The sequence below is a fragment of the Trachurus japonicus genome, chromosome 5 (genome assembly GCF_045865225.1).
Source record: "Trachurus japonicus isolate A0001 chromosome 5, Traja_1.0".
Classification (NCBI taxonomy): domain Eukaryota; kingdom Metazoa; phylum Chordata; class Actinopteri; order Carangiformes; family Carangidae; genus Trachurus; species Trachurus japonicus.
The window spans coordinates 7,676,160-7,697,751 of record NC_140911.1 but is presented as its reverse complement, the minus strand read 5'-3'; the positions used below and the strand labels follow the sequence as shown (position 1 = coordinate 7,697,751).

The window sequence follows — 21,592 nt, the reverse complement described above, 5'->3', positions numbered from 1 at the left end:
TTTTTCCCCATCTGTCTTACTGTATAACAACTTGGTCACAGGCCGGTGTAACTGTACTGAAGCCTGTTTACTCACTTTACAAACAAATCTTAAAAGCACTAGATAAAAAACCAAAGGATTATCATCACTGTAACATTCTTAAAAAATATGATTTTCTAGATTTTGATAACTTCATGTTCTACTCTGATGTTTGTCTGATGTTTAAAATTATTCATAACCTGGCACCCCCTCCCCTCGTGGAATGCCTATCCTGCCCCAGCAGTGGCAGAGCTGGCAGGACTAGAGCATCTATTCGGGGTGACTGGGTGCCACAGTTCAGAAGAACAGCTTTTGGACAATCTGCTTTCTCCATTAAAGTCATAGGGAGGTGGAATTCTATACCTACACACATAAGAGACTCAGTAAGCCTAGTAGAATTTAAGTCCAGCCTAAAGCTCTGGCTAAAAGAAACACAAAAGTGTAACCACCTATGATTGACAGGCCTGTACTCTGATCACATTGATGGAACTTTATGTATTGTCTCATTTTTATGTATTGTATTTCGTGTACTGACGGTCGTTGTTTCTTCTGTCTGCCTGTCCAGGGACAACAGATGTAAATTAGCTGTCAGCTAACTCTGGTACAATTACCTTAATTGTGCACTGTCCCTGTAAAAATAAAGTGATAAAAAAAAAAAACTTCTCAACGAGAGTTTTGGAGTTGTTGGATTGTATATTTGATGAGTTTTGAGGGGCAGGGGTCAATGTACTGTTAGCTTACTGTAATTGTGTTCGCTGAGCAGCTCGCGTCTCTGCCCCACAGATCTCAAAACAAACATGCACCGACAATTAAAGGTAATTAACCTACTCCTATGACTATAGGGATTATGGCAATCGGCAAATTTGCCAAAATGTTGAACTATCCCTTTAAACTCAGGGATTGAATTGTTCCTATTCAGCCACCAATTCAGTGTCCCGAGGACCTACAGTATATGGCAGAAATATATACAAGAGATCATTTATTCCATGTGTTACACAAGCACTCCATGCAAATGACTGCACCTGCTCTAAAGGTTTTTTCTTTTTATTCTAGCGCACTGATGCTGTCATGTCTTGCCCATTTGCATAATTTGTCTGTGTTTGTGATTCGTCTTTTTGTTTGTCATGTAATTAAATGTGGGGGAGGCCAAAGACAAATCTCCACTAAGATGGACAACAAAGTTAAACTAAGCCAAACTAAACTAAACTACAGGTTTGATGTTATCAAACTGATTCACTGCATCAGTCAAATCTTGATATCCTACAACACCTCTGCACTTTGTTAAAGATCATGACCTTTGGCACTTTCTGATGGATGGTCAGTTTGAGGCATTGTTAGGAAACGATCCCATTTAAGTGTCAGTGTTTGTGTGTGTTCATATGCAACACCTGCTCCTTCTTTGTTAAAGCACTTTCTTTCTCAGTGTGTGTGTAGCGCTCGGCGGTCATGATTATTATGAGGATTATGCAGAGTAATATTTGCAGCGTTTGTGACGGATGCACCTGCAACTCAGCGATTCAGATGGTGACTCTGCCGGTCGCCTTATGTTGCCTCCTTCCCTTCAAGCGCCTCTGCTAAAGCAAAACACATGCGTCAGGTCGTCAGTTTACCAGCTACTACAGTATGAGTCACATGTGTGGCTACAGTTGTATAGTTGTGATTGAGCAGATACAGCTTCTTCTCGCTGCATAATTATATAATGTGGGAAAAGTTTCAACTAAAAAAAAAAACCAGTAGGATGTGATGCCAAACACAGGAAAACACAAACAAGCAAAGAACAGTTCACCTTCAAAAGACACAGCTGTCAACAGCTGGCCAACACCATGAGCTTCGCCAAACTGACTGTAAAGTGGTTCCCTGTTTTTCAGCGCCTTGCTGGTTTAGTCCCACAGGTTTTGACAAAACCCAGGTGCACATCAAGCCTTCACTGCAACGATTTTGAAGGACACACACACACAATCATACAGCATTAGTGCCTAAATGTAACATCCTCTCATCCTGTGTGTGAGGGGGGATAGGTCTGTTACTGCAGTAGGGCGCCGCCGTCGTCATGGTTGACTGCCGTCTTGGAAGAAGGGACTATTTTGGCAGGATAATGCGGTCACGCCACTGAGTGAATAGGGGGTCTTGAGAGAAGAGGGCAGAGATAAGAGAATGGAGAACATTCCATTAAAGATAGCGATGGTATCAAGCCGAGGCTCAGGGAAGGACTATTCTGCACCGAAAACCCACCACCACCACCACCACCACCACCGCCACCGCAGCTTCAGCAGCAGCACCCATCGAGTGCAAGGTGCATCTGTTACCATGGTACCCGGCCCAGGCAGCCCCTTTCATGTCTGTCAAGACTGGGGAGGGAGAGAGAGACTAGCAATATGTTAGTCTCGCCTGCAGTTGGAGCTGAAACGGACACGTGTGCTGCTTGTGTGTGTTGTGTTGTGTTGTGTTATGTTGTGTGTGTGTCTGCTCTATGTGTTCGAGCACATATGTGTTCCCCGTGAACATCCCAGCGGTCCTGGGTTTTAAGACGCTGTATGCTGACAGAGGCTCGTCACATAACATGAATCATTTAGTCACCACAGCAGAGTTGGAAATGTCACGTCTCATCAGTGTTCCTCATGCCTCGGTGCCCCTGCACCATTTACATCTCTGGCACCGGAGTTAAAAAGGGAGGACTTGATTAAAGAGAGGAACTGAGATTTTTTAGATGCAAACAGACATTTATTGCATTGGGAAGCAGTGGTGTTACATTTTTTTTTTTTTAAATCCCCCACCCTCCACAGAATCATATGCAATACCGTAGCACTTGATGAGATCGTATAGTCTGTGTTGCGCAGTGTCTCAACTCAACTCTCCTTTAAAAACAAATCACGACACAGTGAAGATTTTTCAAATTCTCAATAAGATTATTTGCTCGTTTCTCTCTTCTTCCCCATCACTGTCTCCTTCCATATCTGATCTTTCCAAGGAACGGGATGCTACTTTCTCACAGTGGAAAACGCTGACTTGACCGTCCTTGGCAGCTGGATAGTCAATCCAAATAACAACGTGGGGGAAACTATACAAGGAACATATCCAAAAAAAGTCAGCCATCAGCAGCCATTTTGCAAATAGTCTTTGTCTTTCTGATACAAAACTAGATTTTTTTTTTGTGTGTGTGGTTTCGCTACAGTTTTTAAAACAGCTTAAAAAACAACAAAACAAAAAAAGCAACATCGAGTAGAGTACATCATTCCTTATTGTAAACCACAATCAACACTAAAACAGTAAATAGTACTTCGTCATAATCTTTATTACAAGATATTAGGCCACTGTACAAATCAGTGTGAATCGTACAGTACAACGTAGAATTAAGACTGTTTCTCGAGGTTTGTCATTCAAAGCTGTATACGAGGTGCTTTAAGAATACACAAGAGTTTCAGAACTTCTGACGTGCATGCATGATTTTATATTTGCCATGCATGAGTTGGTATCTCAGTGTTTTAAGAAAGAGCCCCTTAAAAAATGGCAACCCAACAAAACAACTGAACCGTCATATGAGTAAATGTATAAAGCACAAAAAAAAAAAGAAGAACAAGTTTATCTGGTACAGTATATCCCTTCATGAGATTTGGCACACACAATAATGCACAATGCAATATAAATAGTTTATCAATAGGGTGTGTACAGTCAAGTTTACAGTATCAACCAATCCAGGTGAAAGCCTGGGAAGCTTACAAACAGGTGGGAGGTACACTGTATTATAAATGACTCATTTAGCTGCAAAATATGGTAACAAAAAACACTCAGGCAACATCGAGAATTGTTAAGTGAAAAAAAACATCACTCTCATTCGCTCAAAGTTTTCTTGACATACAAAAAACGCTCCCTCGGGCCTTAAGTCACTGCAAAAGACATATTCCAAAAGGATCAATAAATAAAGTCTTCAACACAGAGAACAAACCAGTTTACCAATTCCCACTTTTTGTGCAAGAAAATATGGGCTACCCTTTCCATATTTACAAACTCACTCTGTTCTTCATTTGCCCTCAAATCGAAATGAAGAGAAGAAAGAATATGGTACCATAGGTTTGATTGATAAGATATAGTAGGAGAAGTGTGTGCTTTAGTTTTCATATTAGATTTATTTCTGTATCCTGTCCCTGATTTCTGCATTTCGACAGCATCGCCTCCTCCTCCTCTTCCTCACTCCACCTTGCAACCCCCCCCTCTTCCTCCTCCTCCTCCTCCTCCCCCCCACATCTTGTTGTTGTCTTCTCCGCTTTTGGATTTATGGCGAAAAAACCCTGTAATCGAGGGTGTGTTTGAGCTCATGTAAGTGTGTGTGTGTTTGTGTGTGCGTGTGTTTGTGTTGAGGGGGGGGGTTCCACCTTTTTTTTGGGGGGGGGTCTCCTTCTCGCTGCTGCCATTTCCCGCCCCTGCCAGTTGTGTGTCACCCGGATGGTCATGACTGACAGGGAGAGGAGGGTGTGGAAGTGCTGCTTGCTGCCACATGAGAGAAAGTGCTTATATACAGTGTCTTTGGATTAAAACTGGTAAATATCGCCATAAAAAATTTTCAAGAGTGTCTTTTAGGGAGATGGGAGGAAGGGAAGAGGGGGGTGGCGAGGCTAGGCGAGCGCTCTAAGCCTCTGTCGGGGTCTTCTCTGTTCCATTTTTCAGTGCTTCGTCGTCGCCATTCTCATCCTCGATCACAACTGTGGATGACAGGGGAGAGAGTTAATGAGAGGGGGGGGGGGGGGGGTTTGGTGGGAGTGTGGGGGCTCATCTTGGTGTGGCGTCTTGAAAATTCACCACTGACTTGGCTTGACTGACTGACTGAGTGAGTGACAGACAGGAGGGCATTAAAGCTCAGGACCATATAGTTAAGCACTAACTGCACTGGATGAGCAGGAGTGGAGTTGTGTTGCATGCATGCAGGAGTAGGAGCATGCAAGAAGAGAGACAGATAACCATGAGTGTATGTCTGTGTGTGTGTGTGTGTGTGTGTTGCACATCTGTGAATATGCATGCTTGAATTTTCTGCGTGTGTCTTCTCACTGTGTGCACCTATACAGATGCATTTCCTACACGTCTGCCATGTCTGTCCATGTTGTGTCTATGCACTACTGTACTGTGCAACTGTGGATGTATATGCCACCACCACCACCACCACCACCACCACCACAAGTGAGCCTTCAATTTTTTTCTCTCATGGGTTTCATCAGGAATGCAGGACACACACAAAAGGCAAAGGCAAAAAAAACACAAGCACCCTGAATGCATCATGCAAACACAAACACACACCAACACAAGAGAGACACAGAGACAGACATACAAATCAGAATTACACAGCATCTAAATCGCAATTACACCAATCACTCATTGAGGAGAGGAGGAGAGGAGAGGAGAAGGAGGAGGGGTTGGGGGGTGGGGGGGCATTGAGCACAACTCCGTGGAGCGGGATTCAGAGGGCATTTAACAGCACGCACTGCGCATCCAACTTGTGTTGCAATGCGAATAGAATAGTTAAAAACCTCCGACATCCCACACGCATGCAAAACAATGGACCCTGTCTCTGTCTCTGTCTCAGACCTGACACACTCTGTATTGATGAAGACCGTGTGTGTGTGTCAAGGCAACAACGGTGTGTTGCCTATGTGGCTTCACACGGAGACATCCTTAATTGTGATCCACTGTGCGCATTCAACACATCACCATATAGCTGCACACACACACACACACACACACACACACACACACACACAAATGGAAAAGAAAATCGCCTTAATTATATAATTACCTCGTTTGCTCCTTCCTATTTGCCCGAGTTTCGGCGGACGTTTATTCTGTGAGCCATTGAAGAAGTTGTTGGTGTCTTGAAGACGACAGGTGAAGGAAAGGTGTCCCTCGTCGCCCTCATTTCCATAATGACTCATTTTTTCTTCGTTGAAAGGCAGCACTTCCGACATCTCCAAAATGCGTCTTTATCACCAAGGCGCACAAACTGAAAATGTGTGTAAGCTCGTCGCCAAAGCTTGAACTCGGTCGTCTACAACAAAACAAAAGGAGGGGGGTTGGGGAGAGGGGGGGGGCGCACAATGCAATCTGCTGACACGATCTAGCCCCCTTTTCTGTTTACCCCGAAGACACGTGTATGTCTCCGTAGGTACGCAACAGAAATAACACTAAATCAAAAAAAAAAAAGAAGAAATGTCCTCAGTTTCCTCGCTCGTTGAGCTTCGGCAACATTATTCAGAATTTCCAGAGGTTTTTCTTTCCTTTTTTTTCTGTCCCTCTCTCTGTCTCTCTGTGTGTCTCTCCCTCTCTCTCTGCGCGTATTGCTTGGAAATGGAGGCGCACGTACAAGAGGAGCCGTGGAAGCGCCCGCTGGTTTCGAGCGGCTGAACCCGTCGCACGGAAAATCTGAGAGGAAGAAATGCAAATTGAGGAGCGATGCAAAACACGGATCCCGGGGAGACCTGGCGAGGGAGCTGCTGCTGCTGCTGCTGCTGTACGAGGGGTTTTCTGGTGGTGCAGCCCAGAGAAGCTTCCAGTTGGAGTCGTGCGTGGTGGCGTGGTGTGTGTCGTGGTAGTGGCGGTGATAGTGGTGGTGGTTGTACAAACGCTCCACTCTCCGGGATCTAGATGCAATCAAACAAATGGCGATTGTGTGTGTTGAGAGATGGCACATCAATGTGAGCCAGTTCAGATCTTTGGGAAACGTCGTTTACGCGCCACCACTCGACGAGATGGAGAAATCAAACCTGCAGTTTTTTTTTCTTTTCCTTTTTTTTTTAATTTCTAAAAGTCATAAATGTTATTTATTTTTGCCATAATGGGTTTTGAACAGCCTGCACAGAGTCAGACCTCACCAGTGGATGGCAGTATTTTCATTAGACTGGGTGGGGATGTGACTTTGGGGCCCAAATGGCGCATTTCCAGTTCAATCCAGGGGCCCTGCACTGTTTTCACCACAATTTAGAGGCCCTTTATAAAAAATAAAACAAGGAACAGGTGGTTGTTTTTCCCCTCCCTGTAATAAAACATGTTCAAGATTTGAGGGTTTTCCCCAAATAACATTTTGCAAAAGAGACACAAAAACACATGTTTATTTCAAAAGATGTTTTGTTATTCCTTATATGACCTCACCGCCTCCTCAGACCTTAGAGGATCCAGTTTGAGAACATTTTGGTGTTTTGTTGTCACATTTGGTGCAAAGTTACAAGATCAGACAGACGTATGAGAACTGGTTTCTTTGTTAAACCATGCAATGCCCCCCCTCCTGGGAATTTATCTTTAGGTTGCAAACAAACTCTCACTGGGCCTCAACACCACCGCCCACTGCTGCTGTCTGTACTGTAGGTCTGTCTCCTATAGGAGCAGCAGCACCAAGTGATGGTCTTACAAAACACATGCTACAGTAAAGGACATCTTTACATCTTTACATGCAGACTTTGTCCCCGTCTCAGGGAGAACTTGACCACATATCACAGACACAGACAATGAACATGAAAGATGACACTCAAGCCTGACGCAGGTCTAACGTTAATATGCTGTCAGCGAAGGTGGTGCAGCCCAACACACCTACTCCCTGTGGACTCATAGGAGCCATGACAGAGACTCATCTTTCATATTAACGTCTCAGTAGGATCAACTTTAATGTCACAAATGTGGTTTTATGTTCATCAGAACTGATTTCTGTATGTTTTTGTTTTTCAGACAGTGAAACTTTTACCCAGCGGACACTGACCAGGGGCGTCACCATGCAGTCTCCTTTTACTGGGGCCCAGTAGAAATGGTAGAAGTTGTAACAGAAGCACAAGTAGAGACACTTTAAATTACCTGCTGTAATGGATGTTCCTATATCTTGCTGTGGTTGGTTACAGCCAATAAAAACTTGGTTGGTTTCAGGTTTGTCTTTACACATTTAAATATTAACGAGTAAAAAAAAAAGAAGAAGCAACAATCAGAGTTGAAGTTTAGAGAAAAAACCTTGTTTGACTTAAATTGAACTCTCCTGTAAACCAAAAGTCAATCTCATACATCTCATTGACATACATCAAATTCATGTGTATTGTGTCTTCTAACTAGGCCCAATAATTGTCCTCTTTGATAATGAAATAACAGACTTTGAATAATATTTATATTATCATCATTATCATAAAATTGAGTAATTAGCAGCCGACCACTTTCTTGCATTTGGAGGTAAACTAGAATCAGTAGAAAAAAACCTAAAATCACCAGTGAAGGGAGGTCAGACCAGGACTTATGTGAACTTGTCTGTTTGAGGTTTGCATTTAAAGCAAAATGTATTATATAAAACAACACATTAAAGGCAATTTCCCACAAAACAATTATTTCACCTTTAGGTCCTAAAAAGGCATTGTATAATTTACAGTATATTATCGGAACTTAAAATATAATATCTTTCCTTCAGCTGAGACACTCTCAATATTATATTCATATACAGGTAAGTAATGCTATTTATTTATGCAATTATATCAATGCTGTAAGGATTTTTATGGGCATATTTTACATAGCCTACCTGGCAACCCTGATTTAGTGACATGACAGTGTTTCCTAATGAGCCCTGCACAGCTCAGATCAGAAAAGCAAAGACAAAGAGGACAAATTAGGCTTTAGAGATGAGTGTGAAATAAACAAACAAACAAATATTCCTACTGTGTGCATGTGTGTGTGTGTTAGTGTGTGTGTGTGTGTGTGTGTGTGTGTGTGTGTGTGTGTGTGTTCATGTGTGACTCCAGGGCCCAACTCAAAGTAATAAACTGATTTCACCAGTTCAGTTTGACACAACTTCAAATCACATGTTCTCAATTTTATTCTCTCTAAAAGTGTTGTTTTTTCTTTTCACGTCACTGGAATTACATGAAACACAGTATTAAGAGCCTTGTTTAGTGAATCCCATAATAATTGCTGTGTTAGCTGCCAGAGACCTACATGTGTTCACAGCAAATCATCTGAGAATACAAGATGGATCGCCATTATTCAAAAACATTATCAGGACAATCAGAGCAGTAGTGACTGTGAAAACAAATCTTCCTCTGGGACCAAGACTACAGTATCTCTCTAATCTGAGGAGCTCTGCACGTTGAGCCACGTTTATGTTTCATTGTTGCAGCTCAAACATTTCCAGGCATAAAAATGAATGATTATTTTATTTATTGTACTTGTCATCTTATAGTTGCATGATTGATCGCTGCCTTCAGTATCTGCTGCAGCGGGAGAAGGACCCGTAGATGGTCTGGTCAATCCAGCGGCGGAATTTGGACACGGCCGTGTAGACGCCTGGAAACTTTGCATCTCCACAGCCGTTGCCCCAGGAGACCACGCCGTAGATACGGCCCCCACACACCAGGGGACCCCCAGAGTCACCCTGCAAGGACGCAACCACACCCTCCATCAGTTATACCTCATCATATTCTTTTAAGATTTAAAAAAACAACAACTTTTTATTATCAATTAATCAATCAAACTTTATTTGTAGAGCACTTTTCATGCAGGAACCAGCTCAAAGTGCTTTACATGATAAAAAATAAAAAAACAGAGAGGACATTCACACACACAAACATGTGCATACCCACTTGCATTCACACACCCCAAAATGAAAGCACTGTGGAATAAAAAGCACCAAGGAAATGCAATCTTACACTCAACAATTTGCAATTTGTAGTGGGGAAAAACTAGCGAGTGGATAAAAACTAAAAATAAAATAGCTAAATCGAATCGAATCAAATAAAATAAAATAAAATAAAATAGAAAATACATGTATAATTCAAAGAATTCATTCCTTCATGTTTGTAACTATAACTATACTGAACTGAACTGAATTTACTTCTCCAGTGACATAGATATCTCAATCCTGTCGGGTCACTTTCATTTTAATTTCAACTCAACAATAACATCCAAATCTCAAACTTCTACAGGAAATTATCCAGTTCGCCCAATATGAATGAAAAACTTACAATAGAAATAATATTTGAATTGTATTATAGGTGTCTATTATTGTTGAAATTGTATGTATAAAATGTACATTTATTATGTGAATATATCAGTGTATATAATATATAAGTGTAAGGGCTAGGGGAGATTGTTATGCATATTAATGAGGCTACACTCCTGTTTAATTCCTGATGCATTGATATCTGTGTATTTTCCTATTTTTTTAAACCACATAATTTCACATGGTAATCTCCAAATCTCTTTCTTCTTCTACTTGGAAATGCCAACACACAAAGTTGCCACATGTAGCGTTAAATATAGCACTTTTTAATTAGTCATTCTGCTCCTTATACCTGAGGCAAAATATAGCCCACTGGTATATCACACATTGGATTTCTTGGTAATTTTCTTCTCACACCAAAAGGCAGGAAAGGCAAGGGAGTTCTCATTAGGTACAACCAAACCAAACCCAACCAGAGCTGCACGCAGGTGTGTGTGTGTGTGTGTGTGTGTGTGTGTGTGTGTGTGTGTGTGTGTGTGTGACTGTAAATCAAAATTACAGCAACGTTGCTATTTCTGGTTTGCTCTTCCACCTCCTCTGCAGCCATCACACAGCTCCTGAGGGTGGACCAACACATCTGTTTAATAAAAGCTCGTAGCTGAAGCAACACACCGGCATGATGAACTGTATCGTTCGTCGCACTGTCCTGGGGATGAGCTTCCCAAAACTGCGTTATTGTTTCACTCACTAATGTGTGCTGGTGAAATGAGGATGTTCGTTCCCTGTCCTGTGCTATCTGATATACACTGGGAACCATAGGGCCGGTGCCTTCGGAGAAAGTATTATTCCAAAAACAGATTTAATGGCTTTTCAGAGATCAGATAATTGTGTTTGTCACCATGGACGGCCATTAATGTGCAACACCCACTTCCCTCCGAGCTGAAACTGATTAAAATAATTGCCTGATGTTAATAAAAGAAAGTATAATAGCATCTGCCCCCCCCCACCTCACCCTCCCCACCCTCCCTGTACCTTGCATGCATCTTTTCCTCCGGTCCTGTATCCAGCACAGATCATGTTTGCTGTGATGTTTCCATTGAAGGACTCGCTGCTGTTGCATCTCGCCGGCGACACAATAGGCACGGTGACTGTCCTCAGGGTGAAGCGGGCCGGGCCTCCTCCTCCTCCTCCTCCTCCACCCAGACTGTTGTAGCCCCACCCAGACACCCGACACACCCGGCCCTCCACCACGCCCGTCCCCTGCCTGGGAAGAGGGGCCAGCGACACGAACCTGTTCAGCACCATGGGGGCCCGCAGCTGCACGGAGAATCAGAGGAGAAGTTGTCTCTTTTTTTGTTTTACAGTAACTATGTGCACACTGCAAAAACTCAAATATCTTACCAAGAATTTTTGTCTTATTTCTAGTTAAAATGTCATTTCTAGTCAAAACAGGTCTCAATTGTACTTAAAATTAGACTCATCACATAAAAACTAGCTTGATTTTAGACACTTTTTACTTCTTTCAAGGATATTTTCACTTGAAATAAATGGAAAAATCTAATAATGGAGCAAGTTTTTCTTCCTTATTACGAGCACAAAAAACTTGACAGTGACAGACAAGTGCAACAAACTTGGTGGACACTGAACTAGATCAGACATCTGTTTATAAACGTGTTAATCATGTAAGTTTATTATATCAGTGTTTTGTGTACAGCTTCCCCAAAATAAATTTAAAAAATCAATTAATACTGCAATTAAAGCCCTGATTGATTAAATGATTAAAGGGATACTTCACCCAAAATCGATAATTCACCAATTTTCTACTCATTGTCCTGCCAAGGAAGAGTTTGGAGAACTTTCAGAGTTATCAAAACGCTTTTGGAGTTCCAGGGGGGGTCCGGCTGGCAATGGATGTTCATATAATGGCGGCGGATGGAGTTCACTTTTGAATGGTCCAAAACACACACTATGAAACATCCAGATACCTCCATACTGCTCGTCCTACTGACCCAAGTGTCCTGAAGCCGCCACATGAAAAAGTTGTTCCGAAAAAATTTATTTGATCTCTGTTTTTAGCCTTGTTGTAGCAGTAGCTCCCAGTGTCTCTGTTGATTGTTGTTTGTGCACATCGTTCGTTCATCGTTGTAAACCATTGGATGCAGCCACTGGGAGCTACTGCTACAACAAGGCTAAAAACAGAGATCAAATTAATTTTTCCCAACAACTTTTTCATGTGGTGGCTTCAGGACACTTGGCTCACTACGGACGAGCAGTATGGAGGTATCTAGATGTTTCATAGTGTGTGTTTTGGACGATTCAAAATTGAACTCTATCCACCGCCATTATATGAAAATCCGTTGCCAGCCAGACCCCCCCTGGAACTCCTAAAGCGTTTTGATGACTCTGAAAGTTTAGTGAAGTATCCCTTTAATCTGTAAAAACCTCAAATGTGTGTACAGGAAGAATCAAATACACATCAAAAAATGAAATATGGTAAACAGGCTCAAATTCAGTCTGATATCGCTTCAAATAGACTTCGACATCTGTTTTTCGTGCAATCTGAACAAAAGAAACCCTTCCTTGGCATGACGGTGAGTACAAAATTGATGAATTATCAATTTTGAGTGAAGTATCCCTTTAAGACAACATAAACATGGCTTTTATTTTGCTGGTTTTTCCACTTAGACTGATTTGAGACCACTGACTCGTGGTTTAATCATGCAAATCATAATGACAGACTCTGATAACACTGTTTCTGCAGTACCTTGATCAGCATGATGTCAGCGTTGTTGGTGGTCTCGTTGTAGAGGGGGTGAGGGACCAGCCAGTGGGGTTTAGCATACTGCTCGGTGCCCTCGAAGGTGCTCACTATGTAGTCGCCCGCCACTATCATCATGTGCTCTGCCCTAAAAGATGAAAACATTTCAATCTTATACATCACATCTGTCAAAAAAAAAAAAAAAAAAAAGCACAAACACGAATAACAGATCGTGACCGTGAGATTTAATCATCACTGTCACCTTCAAGAGAGAGGGAAAGTCAGCACAGGCCTGGAGTGGTAATTTTTTATTATGATCCTGATATTTTAGCTTCTCTTCACAAAGTCAGAGTGTGCAGTGTACACAGGTTAACTAACACACACACACACACACACACAGAGTGACCGCTGCGAAGCCAGAAGTGTTTGTCTGCCAGGGAACAATGGCTTACTGTGTGTGGGACAGTAGAACAGAAATACAGCCAATTTCCTGGATCCAGACAAGATCACACTACTCTCTCTCTCTCTCTCTCTCTCTCTCTCTCTCTCACACACACACACACACACTGATGATGATGATGATGTGCCAAGGTCAGCTGACTCGACCGCATCTGTGTGTGTGTGTGTGTGTGTGTGCTGTGTGTTTGACTTCCCAGTGGCCTGTTGTACTGTATACGTTTTTTTCTTTTTACTTTGCATCTTGATCAAGCGGCATCGTTCTGACATTAGCTACCCGTAGCAGAATGGGTGTTTGCTTTTAGGCATCTGTTGGAACCATCTGCTCACAATATAAAGTCATGCCAAGTTAGCTTCTACTCTGTGACTTCTACGGAGTCTGTACTGAAACAATGCCAGAAGTGTGTCACTGCCTGCGTGTGTGAGGATCTCTGAAAAGGTTTGATCTTTTACCTTGAGCAAAGTCAAACATCACTGTCAGGTCAGAGTTAAGATTTATGAGAGAAATAGTATTCAGAGTTGAGGCAGAAAGACGGGTGTGTCTGGTTTAACAATCCTTCTTTTAACCGAACCAAAGGTTGCAGGATAAAAGTTAGTTAGTTAGCTGATTGGATTGATTGATTTTATTTGACACTTTGTTATAAAACATGATACATTTCTGTACCATAGTTAAAACAGAAGGTCAGGATAACACAATGTGGCTTACAGGGCTTATTTCCCTAAAAACAATATCACAAATCACAGTAGTCCAAGAGTTTACATACATATACATACCGTAAATGTACTATAATTGGTGTCTGAGCCATTTTTTCAGTTCCTTTTTAAACCTTTCTGTACTGCTAACAGACTTAAGAGTTTTGGGTAAACGATTCCACAAGATGGTTCCAACGTACAGAAAAGATTTGTTTTCCCCACATTACCCCATACTCTTGGGGGCACAAAATCTGTCAAACTGCCCCTAGTAGAGTGCGTATAGACCACAGTAACCCGATTAAAATAATGAATGAAGTAGTTGGGAACAGGTTCAAGGACAATCCTGTGGACGTTACACAGCTGTAACAGAGAGACTCGATCTTGTACTTTTAACCATCCAATCAAAATGGGCAGAGTCTAAGTGGGTTCTCGTGGAGAGATTCAGGGTGATTCTTATTGCCTTATTTTGTGAAGTTTGAAGTCAATGTTTGAAGTTCATTGTAAGGCCATGGTACCATGAGCCACACGCATAATCAAAATATGGCTGGATTAAAGCACCTGCCAGAGTCAACATGGTTTTTTCATCCAGAAAACTTGATACTCTGGCCAAAAAACTGACTCTTTGATTCACTTTCATAAGAACCTTTTGAGCCTGACCGACTCCTGACAAGTGGTGGTCTAACACACAACCCAAATAACTCACTGAGTCTTTGGCATTGATTTCAGTGTCTCCAACTGAGACTGTCTTTTTTAATTTCATCTTGGATCCAAACAAGATTGATTCAGTTTTCCAACGGTGAAGTGATAACCTATTGTCAGACATCCACTTGCTAACATTCATGCATTCAGCACTAAGTGTGCTTTCGACTATGTTTTTATGATGATGTAATTTGTTCGAGAATATGTCAAAATTAAAATTATCAGCTGATTATGGTTCTGCAAAGAAGGTTGAGGGATCAATATGCAATATGCATCCTGCATGGTTTATGACTTTGAAAACTTCCCATCATGCAACTTATGAAAATATATTTTTATTATAGTTTTCACCAGCGTTCTTACCCGATGTTACAGTGCGCAGCAGTCAGCACCCAGAACCTGTGAACCAGTGACCCACCACAGAAGTGCTGACCCCTGCTGCTCTGCAGGGACACGATGTATTTGATGGAGTTCGGAGCAGCGGTGTAACCACCGACTATTCGGCCTTGCGTGAGGACATGGCCTGTGTGGAAGCACAAACATTGACAGAAAAAGGGAGGAAAGGGAAGCACTTGAAGTATTTGATTAACTAAAAAGGTAAAGAGGCTTGTTTTCATCTCCCATCCAAAAAAAACTAAACAAAAACACTGCAAAAACTCAAAATCTTTCCAAGAATATTTGTCTTATTTCTTGTCAAAATGTCTCATTTCTAGTCAAAACAAACCTCTTTCCACTTAAAATAAGACTCATCACAGAGAACTTCAAAAAAAAAAAAAAGACTCATCACCTAAAAATTAACTTTAGATAATTTCACTTGTTTCAAACTAATTTTCAATTGAAATAAGTAGAAAAATCTGCCAGTGAAAGCAGGTTTTTTGTGCTTGTAATAAGGAAGAAAAACTTGCTCCACTGTCTTTCTGATTTTTCTACTTATTTAAAGTGGAAAATTTGCTTGAAAATTTTTTTTAAAAAGTGTCTAAAAACAAGCTTTTTATGTGATGAGTCTTATTTTTAAGTATAATTAGATTTGTTTTGACTAGAAATAAGACAAATATTCTTGGTAAGATTTTGAATTTTTGCAGTGAAAAAAAAAAACACATCCCCAAAAAAATCCTCCCATATAAAACTGAAACAGTTAATTTATGCTTTCACCTCTGCAGAACATCCTGCAAGTTAACAGCTATACCCCCAGGTGTGGATTTCAGTCACACTTAAAAAAGTCCACCTTACAAAACATGCAGAGTCTTCGGTGAACAAAAGGGAAACATGAAGAGTGAGTGAGGCCCTCCTGATCTCCCCCTTCCCCACGGTTTCCTGTCACCTGGGCGGCCACTGCGTAATGACTGTAATCCAATATAACGTGACCTTCTAGTGTCACCGCCACCACTCTGGGCTGTGAAACATAAGAGTGGGGGCTCTCCCTACCTGCCTGCCTTACGCAACAGCTCCACAACTGTACTACACTACACTATACTACATGGCCTTGGGCTCTACAGTCCGAGATGACACGATGGGAACGGTGGAGATCGGCTATTTCCTGGAAATGTCTGCTGCAATTGCTTTCTGTGACCGAGGGAGGGGGAAGTAGCTATATTTGAATTTTTAATGATCGCTGATTAGACATAATCACAAATGAACCCTTTGACCCATGTAGAGCAGATGAAAGCAGTTCAAACAAATGTGGTTATTCTATGTGCATGTGCAATTAATAAATCTGCAGCTTGAATCTCATAGGTTTTCTAAGCTCAGCGTTAAAATCTATAAGAGGAGAGGTGAAAAAAACCGACCACTGTTTCAGAGAGGTAAAGTTTACTAACATTACATTTGTCTAATCCCTTTAAAAACTGAAGTATTAAAATGACTGTTTGTTTTTTTAATGTGGAGTTATGTGCTGGATTATTTCATGGCTGGGACCAGTTGCCAGGCAACCGAACAGGACTGAGGATGATGTTCATGCTCCCAGCCAAGAAAAAGTCTGGAAATAACTCCTGTAAAACAGTGAATTGTTGTTGTTTTTGTTTTGTTTTTACAGATTAAAAATAAACATAAGTCTAAATGTGTTAATGAGTGATCTTTAGAAGAACAGGTAGGAGTTTGTTATCCTTTGCACAGAGCTAACTGTTCCCTTTATGTCCAGCGTGGATGCTAAGATAAGATGATCTAAGCAAGTTTTTTTGGTAGCATACCTATGTTCCCCGGGTCTTACGTTTATCCCCAATTGGGGAACATAAGACCCTTTAAAAAAAAAAAAAAAAAAAAAGGTCTTATGTTCCCCAGTTGCAACACATACTGGGGAACATACTGTACCTCATACCTCACTGCCTCTGTTGTACTGAAAGTAAACAGGTATTTAAAAAGAAACTGAAATCTTATTTTATACGAGCTGTACACGAGTACGAGAGGTTCCATTTTGCTGTCTAAAAACTCTGTTTAAGATTTGTGGAAATTTTTAACTTTTTTTTTTTAACATTATGTATATTGTGATTGACTGTGTAAATGTATGATACTGTATGTTGAGGATGTGAAATTTCTTGTGTATATTCTGTGTTCTTTCTGTATTCTTTAAAAAAAAAAGAAAAAGCGTCCTACGTTCCCTGCTGTTGTCGGTCGATGGACTCTCTCTACTTATCTGGACTCTCAATCTATCTGGCCTGTCTAGCCTCTAACTGGTCTTTTTTTTTTACTAAACTTAACCAACTCCTTTCTTTGTTGCCTAAACCCAACCAATGGGACAACTCCACAAAAATCTGCAAAGTCGCAACTCCACTTCCAGGTATGGGACCAAAAATTGCATGTTCCCCAGGTCTTTTTGGGGAAATAGCACCCTTTTTTTTAGAAAAGGGTCCTATTTTCCCTGGTCACATACAAAGCGGGGAACACATAGGACCCGGGGAACATAGGGATGACCCCAATTTTGCTCAAGAATAACTCTCAAGAAGCTAAAGCTAAACTATTCCCCTCTGTCCTTTCCCTGTAAAATGAGACCGTAAACCAGTTTAAATCAAGTTAAATGAAAAGTTATGACCTTTGATTAAAAAATCCAACATTTTAAAGACTAAATCCATCACAAAATCTGGTCACAAAACAGATAAAAACGTATACTCACTAGTGTGGACTGTCACAATGTCCAGCAGCACAACACACAAACAGGTGAACAGGTTCATCATAGCTGTAGCTACTAAAGGTTTCTCTTTTTTTTTAGGGGGAGGGGGGATATGATATGTTGACCACCTACACCTCCACCTCCACCATGCCAGCAGCTCAAAACCACTGCAGCCACACCACCTCTCTGTCCTCTCTGTCTGCAGCATCTACTCCTCCTCACTGAAAACAGGAGGAGGAGGAAGAGGAGGAGGAGGACAGACGGAAAAAAAAGTTTTTATTCAATTTCATCGTCCGTCATGTGGCACCTGGTTCCAGCACCGTGGCACTGATTGAGACGGAAACACACACACACACACACACACCAAAGTTCACCTTCACACACTGCCCATCCCATCCCCATCCTGGCTTGTCGGAAAAAAGGGGGGGCTTTACGTTGTTGCCATGGCAACGCAGGGCCTACTGTCAGTGCCGCCGAGCAGGGTTCATCTATACTGTATCAGCAGCAGCAGCACGCTCTGTCTGTGTCATCACTCGGGCTTATCCGTGCTGAAATGTTTCAACAGGCCTACTGTGTGTGTGTGTGTGTGTGTGTATGTGTGTGTGTGTGTGTGTGTGTGTGTGTGTGTGTGTGTGTTTGCATGGCTTTGTTTTCTGGCTGTGGAGAGATTCATGTCTGCACACACAGATACAGACACACACACACACACACACACATGCATGCACACTGTTTCTTTGTTTAAGCATGAATCATCAGTTGTGACTGAATCCACGTCGGCAATTCTAATTCTAATAACTCATTATCATCATCATCATCGTTATCGTCATTTTCATCATCGTCGTCGTCATCATCATCATCATCATCATCATCATCATCATCATCATCATCATCGTCGTCAGCCGTCTGGTAAGTCAGCATCCTCCTCAGCATGGGAGGAGAATCTCGCCTGACCTCCTCTTGTCCCACATTTATAGAGCGAGCTGAATAATTGATGCTTCACCCGGTAGATTGGGAGAGACGGCTTTGTGCGGCCTCCCACTGTCAGGTGTTTCCTGGACCAACACTAACCCGACTCACTCCTCAGACGCTCGCTCACCTTCAAACACGAGGTCGTTACTTCTGTTTCAATTAATATCGGACAAAGCAGAGCAAAGACTCTCGGTAGCAAATATTTTGGTAATATTGCCAAACATTTGACCCTTTAAGGTCAGCTCAGGCACTTACTTCTCTTACTTTAATCACTTTATTTACATTGTTTTAGGCTTGGGTGGCACATGCATGTACAGTATACCTTTGTTCAATCTTCAGTAGCATTTGTAGGAATGGTTACAACTCAAAAACTCCATTATATGTCACAATATTGGATTTTTAATTTGCTGCACTGCCAAAAACAGACTTCTGTATAATCTATTTACTCTTTAAATTCACTATATTTGTTATATTTCATGAGCATAAAGTTTTTTTTTTTCAATTTTTAGATAAACAGAGATTAAACCAGTGCACAAATAGAGACGTATTCAGTCAGAACAGACGTCTGTGTGGGACAAAACAAGTCTGGGTTGTGACACGTGCTCCATGCAGCCAGACTCACCACTGTGGACTGCACATGCACATTTGTACAGGCCTCACTCTCTCCCTCTCTCTCTCTCACACAGACACACACACACACACACACACACACACACACACACACACAAACACACTACACACGTCACCACGGCTTTGCACCTGAGTGAGAGGGAAGCGTGCTATCGTCTTTCACCGTCACAGATGGAGTGACACCTCAGGGGATGTAGACTGTATGGAGGCTATAAATTACAAAAACCAAACCAAACGTCTCCCTGCGTGTGGAAAAAACAACACACCTGTTGGGAGGGAGTGAGAGTGACACCTGGGGATATGGAAAAGTCAGAGGGAGCAGGGGGAGAAGGCCTCTGTGTGCATCTCTGCAGGACGTAAGCTCAACAAGAGCAACAGCATCAGTCCAGGCCTTGGCACTGATTCAGCTTCTTCTTAAAGGGATAGTTCAACATTTTGGCAAATTGACCCATTGCCATAATCCCTATAGTCTGAGCAGTAGGTTTGTTACTTTTAATTGTTGGTGCAAGCTATTTTTAGAACGGTGGAGCAGAGCCGTGAGCTGCTCAGAGCTACGCTACAGAGGCTAATGGGATTTCTTGGTTTCCCTCATCAAACTCATCAAATACACAATCCAACAACTCCAAAACGCTCTGGTGGACAAGTTGTGACCTGCACATTCACCACACTATGAGATAATAACAGAACGTTACCAGACAGAGTTGTTTTAGAGGTAAATACAGAGACTGCTTGTTGAAAAACTGCCCCTGACGAGAACACGCATCAGCGGTTTTGCATGAATTTACCTCTAAAACAACTCTGTCTGGTAACGTTCTGTTATCATCTCATAGCGTGGTGAATGTGCAGGTCACAACTTGTTCACCAGAGCGTTTTGGAGTTGTTGGATTGTGTATTTGATGAGTTTGATGAGGGGAAACTAAAAATAGCTTGCACCGACAATTAAAGGTAACAAATCTACTGCTATGACTATAGCGATTATGGCAATGGGCCAATTTGCCAAAATGTTGAACTATCCCTTTTACCATAAAACGTGGCGGTCGTGTTGAAGGAGAAGTACGAGCTCTGCAGACACAAGAGCACATGACACACTCAGTCATGATGACTTTCACTTCGATTAAACTGGGATTTATGAGAACAGTTCTTTTTTTCCCCCGTCAGGTATAAGAATAGTTGCTGTTATGTCTCGGTTGGTCTCACGTTGTTACCATGGTCAGATATCACACCAACCTTTGTCCTGCTTCCCATAACATCACTGGATAAAGCTCCAACATACTCAGGAGAGTATATTCTATCATTTCTCTGGCTTGTTGGGTTTCATCTCCATTAGTCTTCTCTACTGGACAATAGGCTGGATCTGTGAGAACAAAGGCCTTAGAAAGACAGGCGTAATGAAAGATAGGGCTGCGGTTGCTGTGTTTTTTTGTGTTTTTTTCTTGTACTAGGTCAGACTCTCTGCTTTCGGTGTGAGTGTATGTGTGAGTGTGTGTGTGTGTGTGTGTGTGTGTGTGTGTGTGTGTGTGTGTGTGTGTGTGTGTGTGTGTGTGTGTGAGAGAGAGAGAGAGTCCCATAGATATTTGCTAGACAATGGCAGCAGACAATGACAGTGACGGGCATGGTTCCGGTATAAAAGAAGCCGGAGAGTCCGCAATGCATGTGCTGTATGTCCCGGTATGTGAGGAAGTGTGTGAGAGTGTGTTGTGAGAGTGTGTGGATGCTGGAATCGGACTTCTTTCTTACTTGACTCTTGATAAGGTGAGAAAACTTTGCATAGAATGGATTTCACTCTGATTATGTGTTAGGCTTTACTATTGATGATCTGTGGACGAAGCACTGCCACACTGTGGAGAGAACACACAGCAGGACTTTCAAAATAAAACAGCACATGACTGTGGAGTGTCTCTAACTCTCTCACTGCAGCTATAAACTTTAAACCAGATCTCTGCTATACTACAGGAAATAAGAGAAATGTCTGACTTTCCATAGTCTTCAAACGTATACAAATGTGGCTGCAGGAAGCTAACATGGATATTTGTTGTGGTGTAAACGACAGCAATGATTTGCATTGAACTATCCTCATTCTGTATGTAGCTACTGCTTTGGTTTATAATGGCTGATGCAGAAGGTCTTTAGTAAAGCAATACAGTTTCAGCACAGAAAATGTCCAATGGAGTAAATGAATGTGAATGCAAGACAAACAGAGCTCCGTCCTCTCTAATATCTAATGTCTAAAATCTAATTTGAAATTTCTCATTGCTTATTTCTTATTTTAGATTTTAAATTTCAAATTTCTCTCTAATCCACATTTTCTTCACTTTTTTCCCCCTAG

At 41.8% G+C, this 21,592-nt stretch overlaps 2 protein-coding genes across 2 annotated transcripts; both read right to left on the bottom strand.

The window, feature by feature from the left end:
* Positions 1 to 3,289: 3,289 nt before the first annotated feature.
* LOC146986993 (calcium/calmodulin-dependent protein kinase II inhibitor 2-like) lies at positions 3,290 to 6,296 on the bottom strand. The gene is made up of 3 exons (XM_085775916.1): positions 5,801 to 6,296; positions 4,259 to 4,715; positions 3,290 to 4,212 (listed from the first exon to the last, which is right to left on the bottom strand). The coding sequence occupies exons 1-2, from the start codon at positions 5,967 to 5,969 to the stop codon at positions 4,642 to 4,644; spliced, it is 243 nt and encodes an 80-aa protein (XP_085632042.1). The 5' UTR covers positions 5,970 to 6,296; the 3' UTR covers positions 3,290 to 4,212; positions 4,259 to 4,641.
* Positions 6,297 to 8,940: 2,644 nt separating this feature from the next.
* On the bottom strand, positions 8,941 to 17,735 carry LOC146986992 (trypsin). Its single transcript, XM_085775915.1, has 5 exons — positions 17,671 to 17,735; positions 14,928 to 15,087; positions 12,726 to 12,867; positions 10,994 to 11,278; positions 8,941 to 9,394 (listed from the first exon to the last, which is right to left on the bottom strand). The coding sequence occupies exons 1-5, from the start codon at positions 17,729 to 17,731 to the stop codon at positions 9,224 to 9,226; spliced, it is 819 nt and encodes a 272-aa protein (XP_085632041.1). The 5' UTR covers positions 17,732 to 17,735; the 3' UTR covers positions 8,941 to 9,223.
* Between the last annotated feature and the right edge of the window lie 3,857 nt (positions 17,736 to 21,592).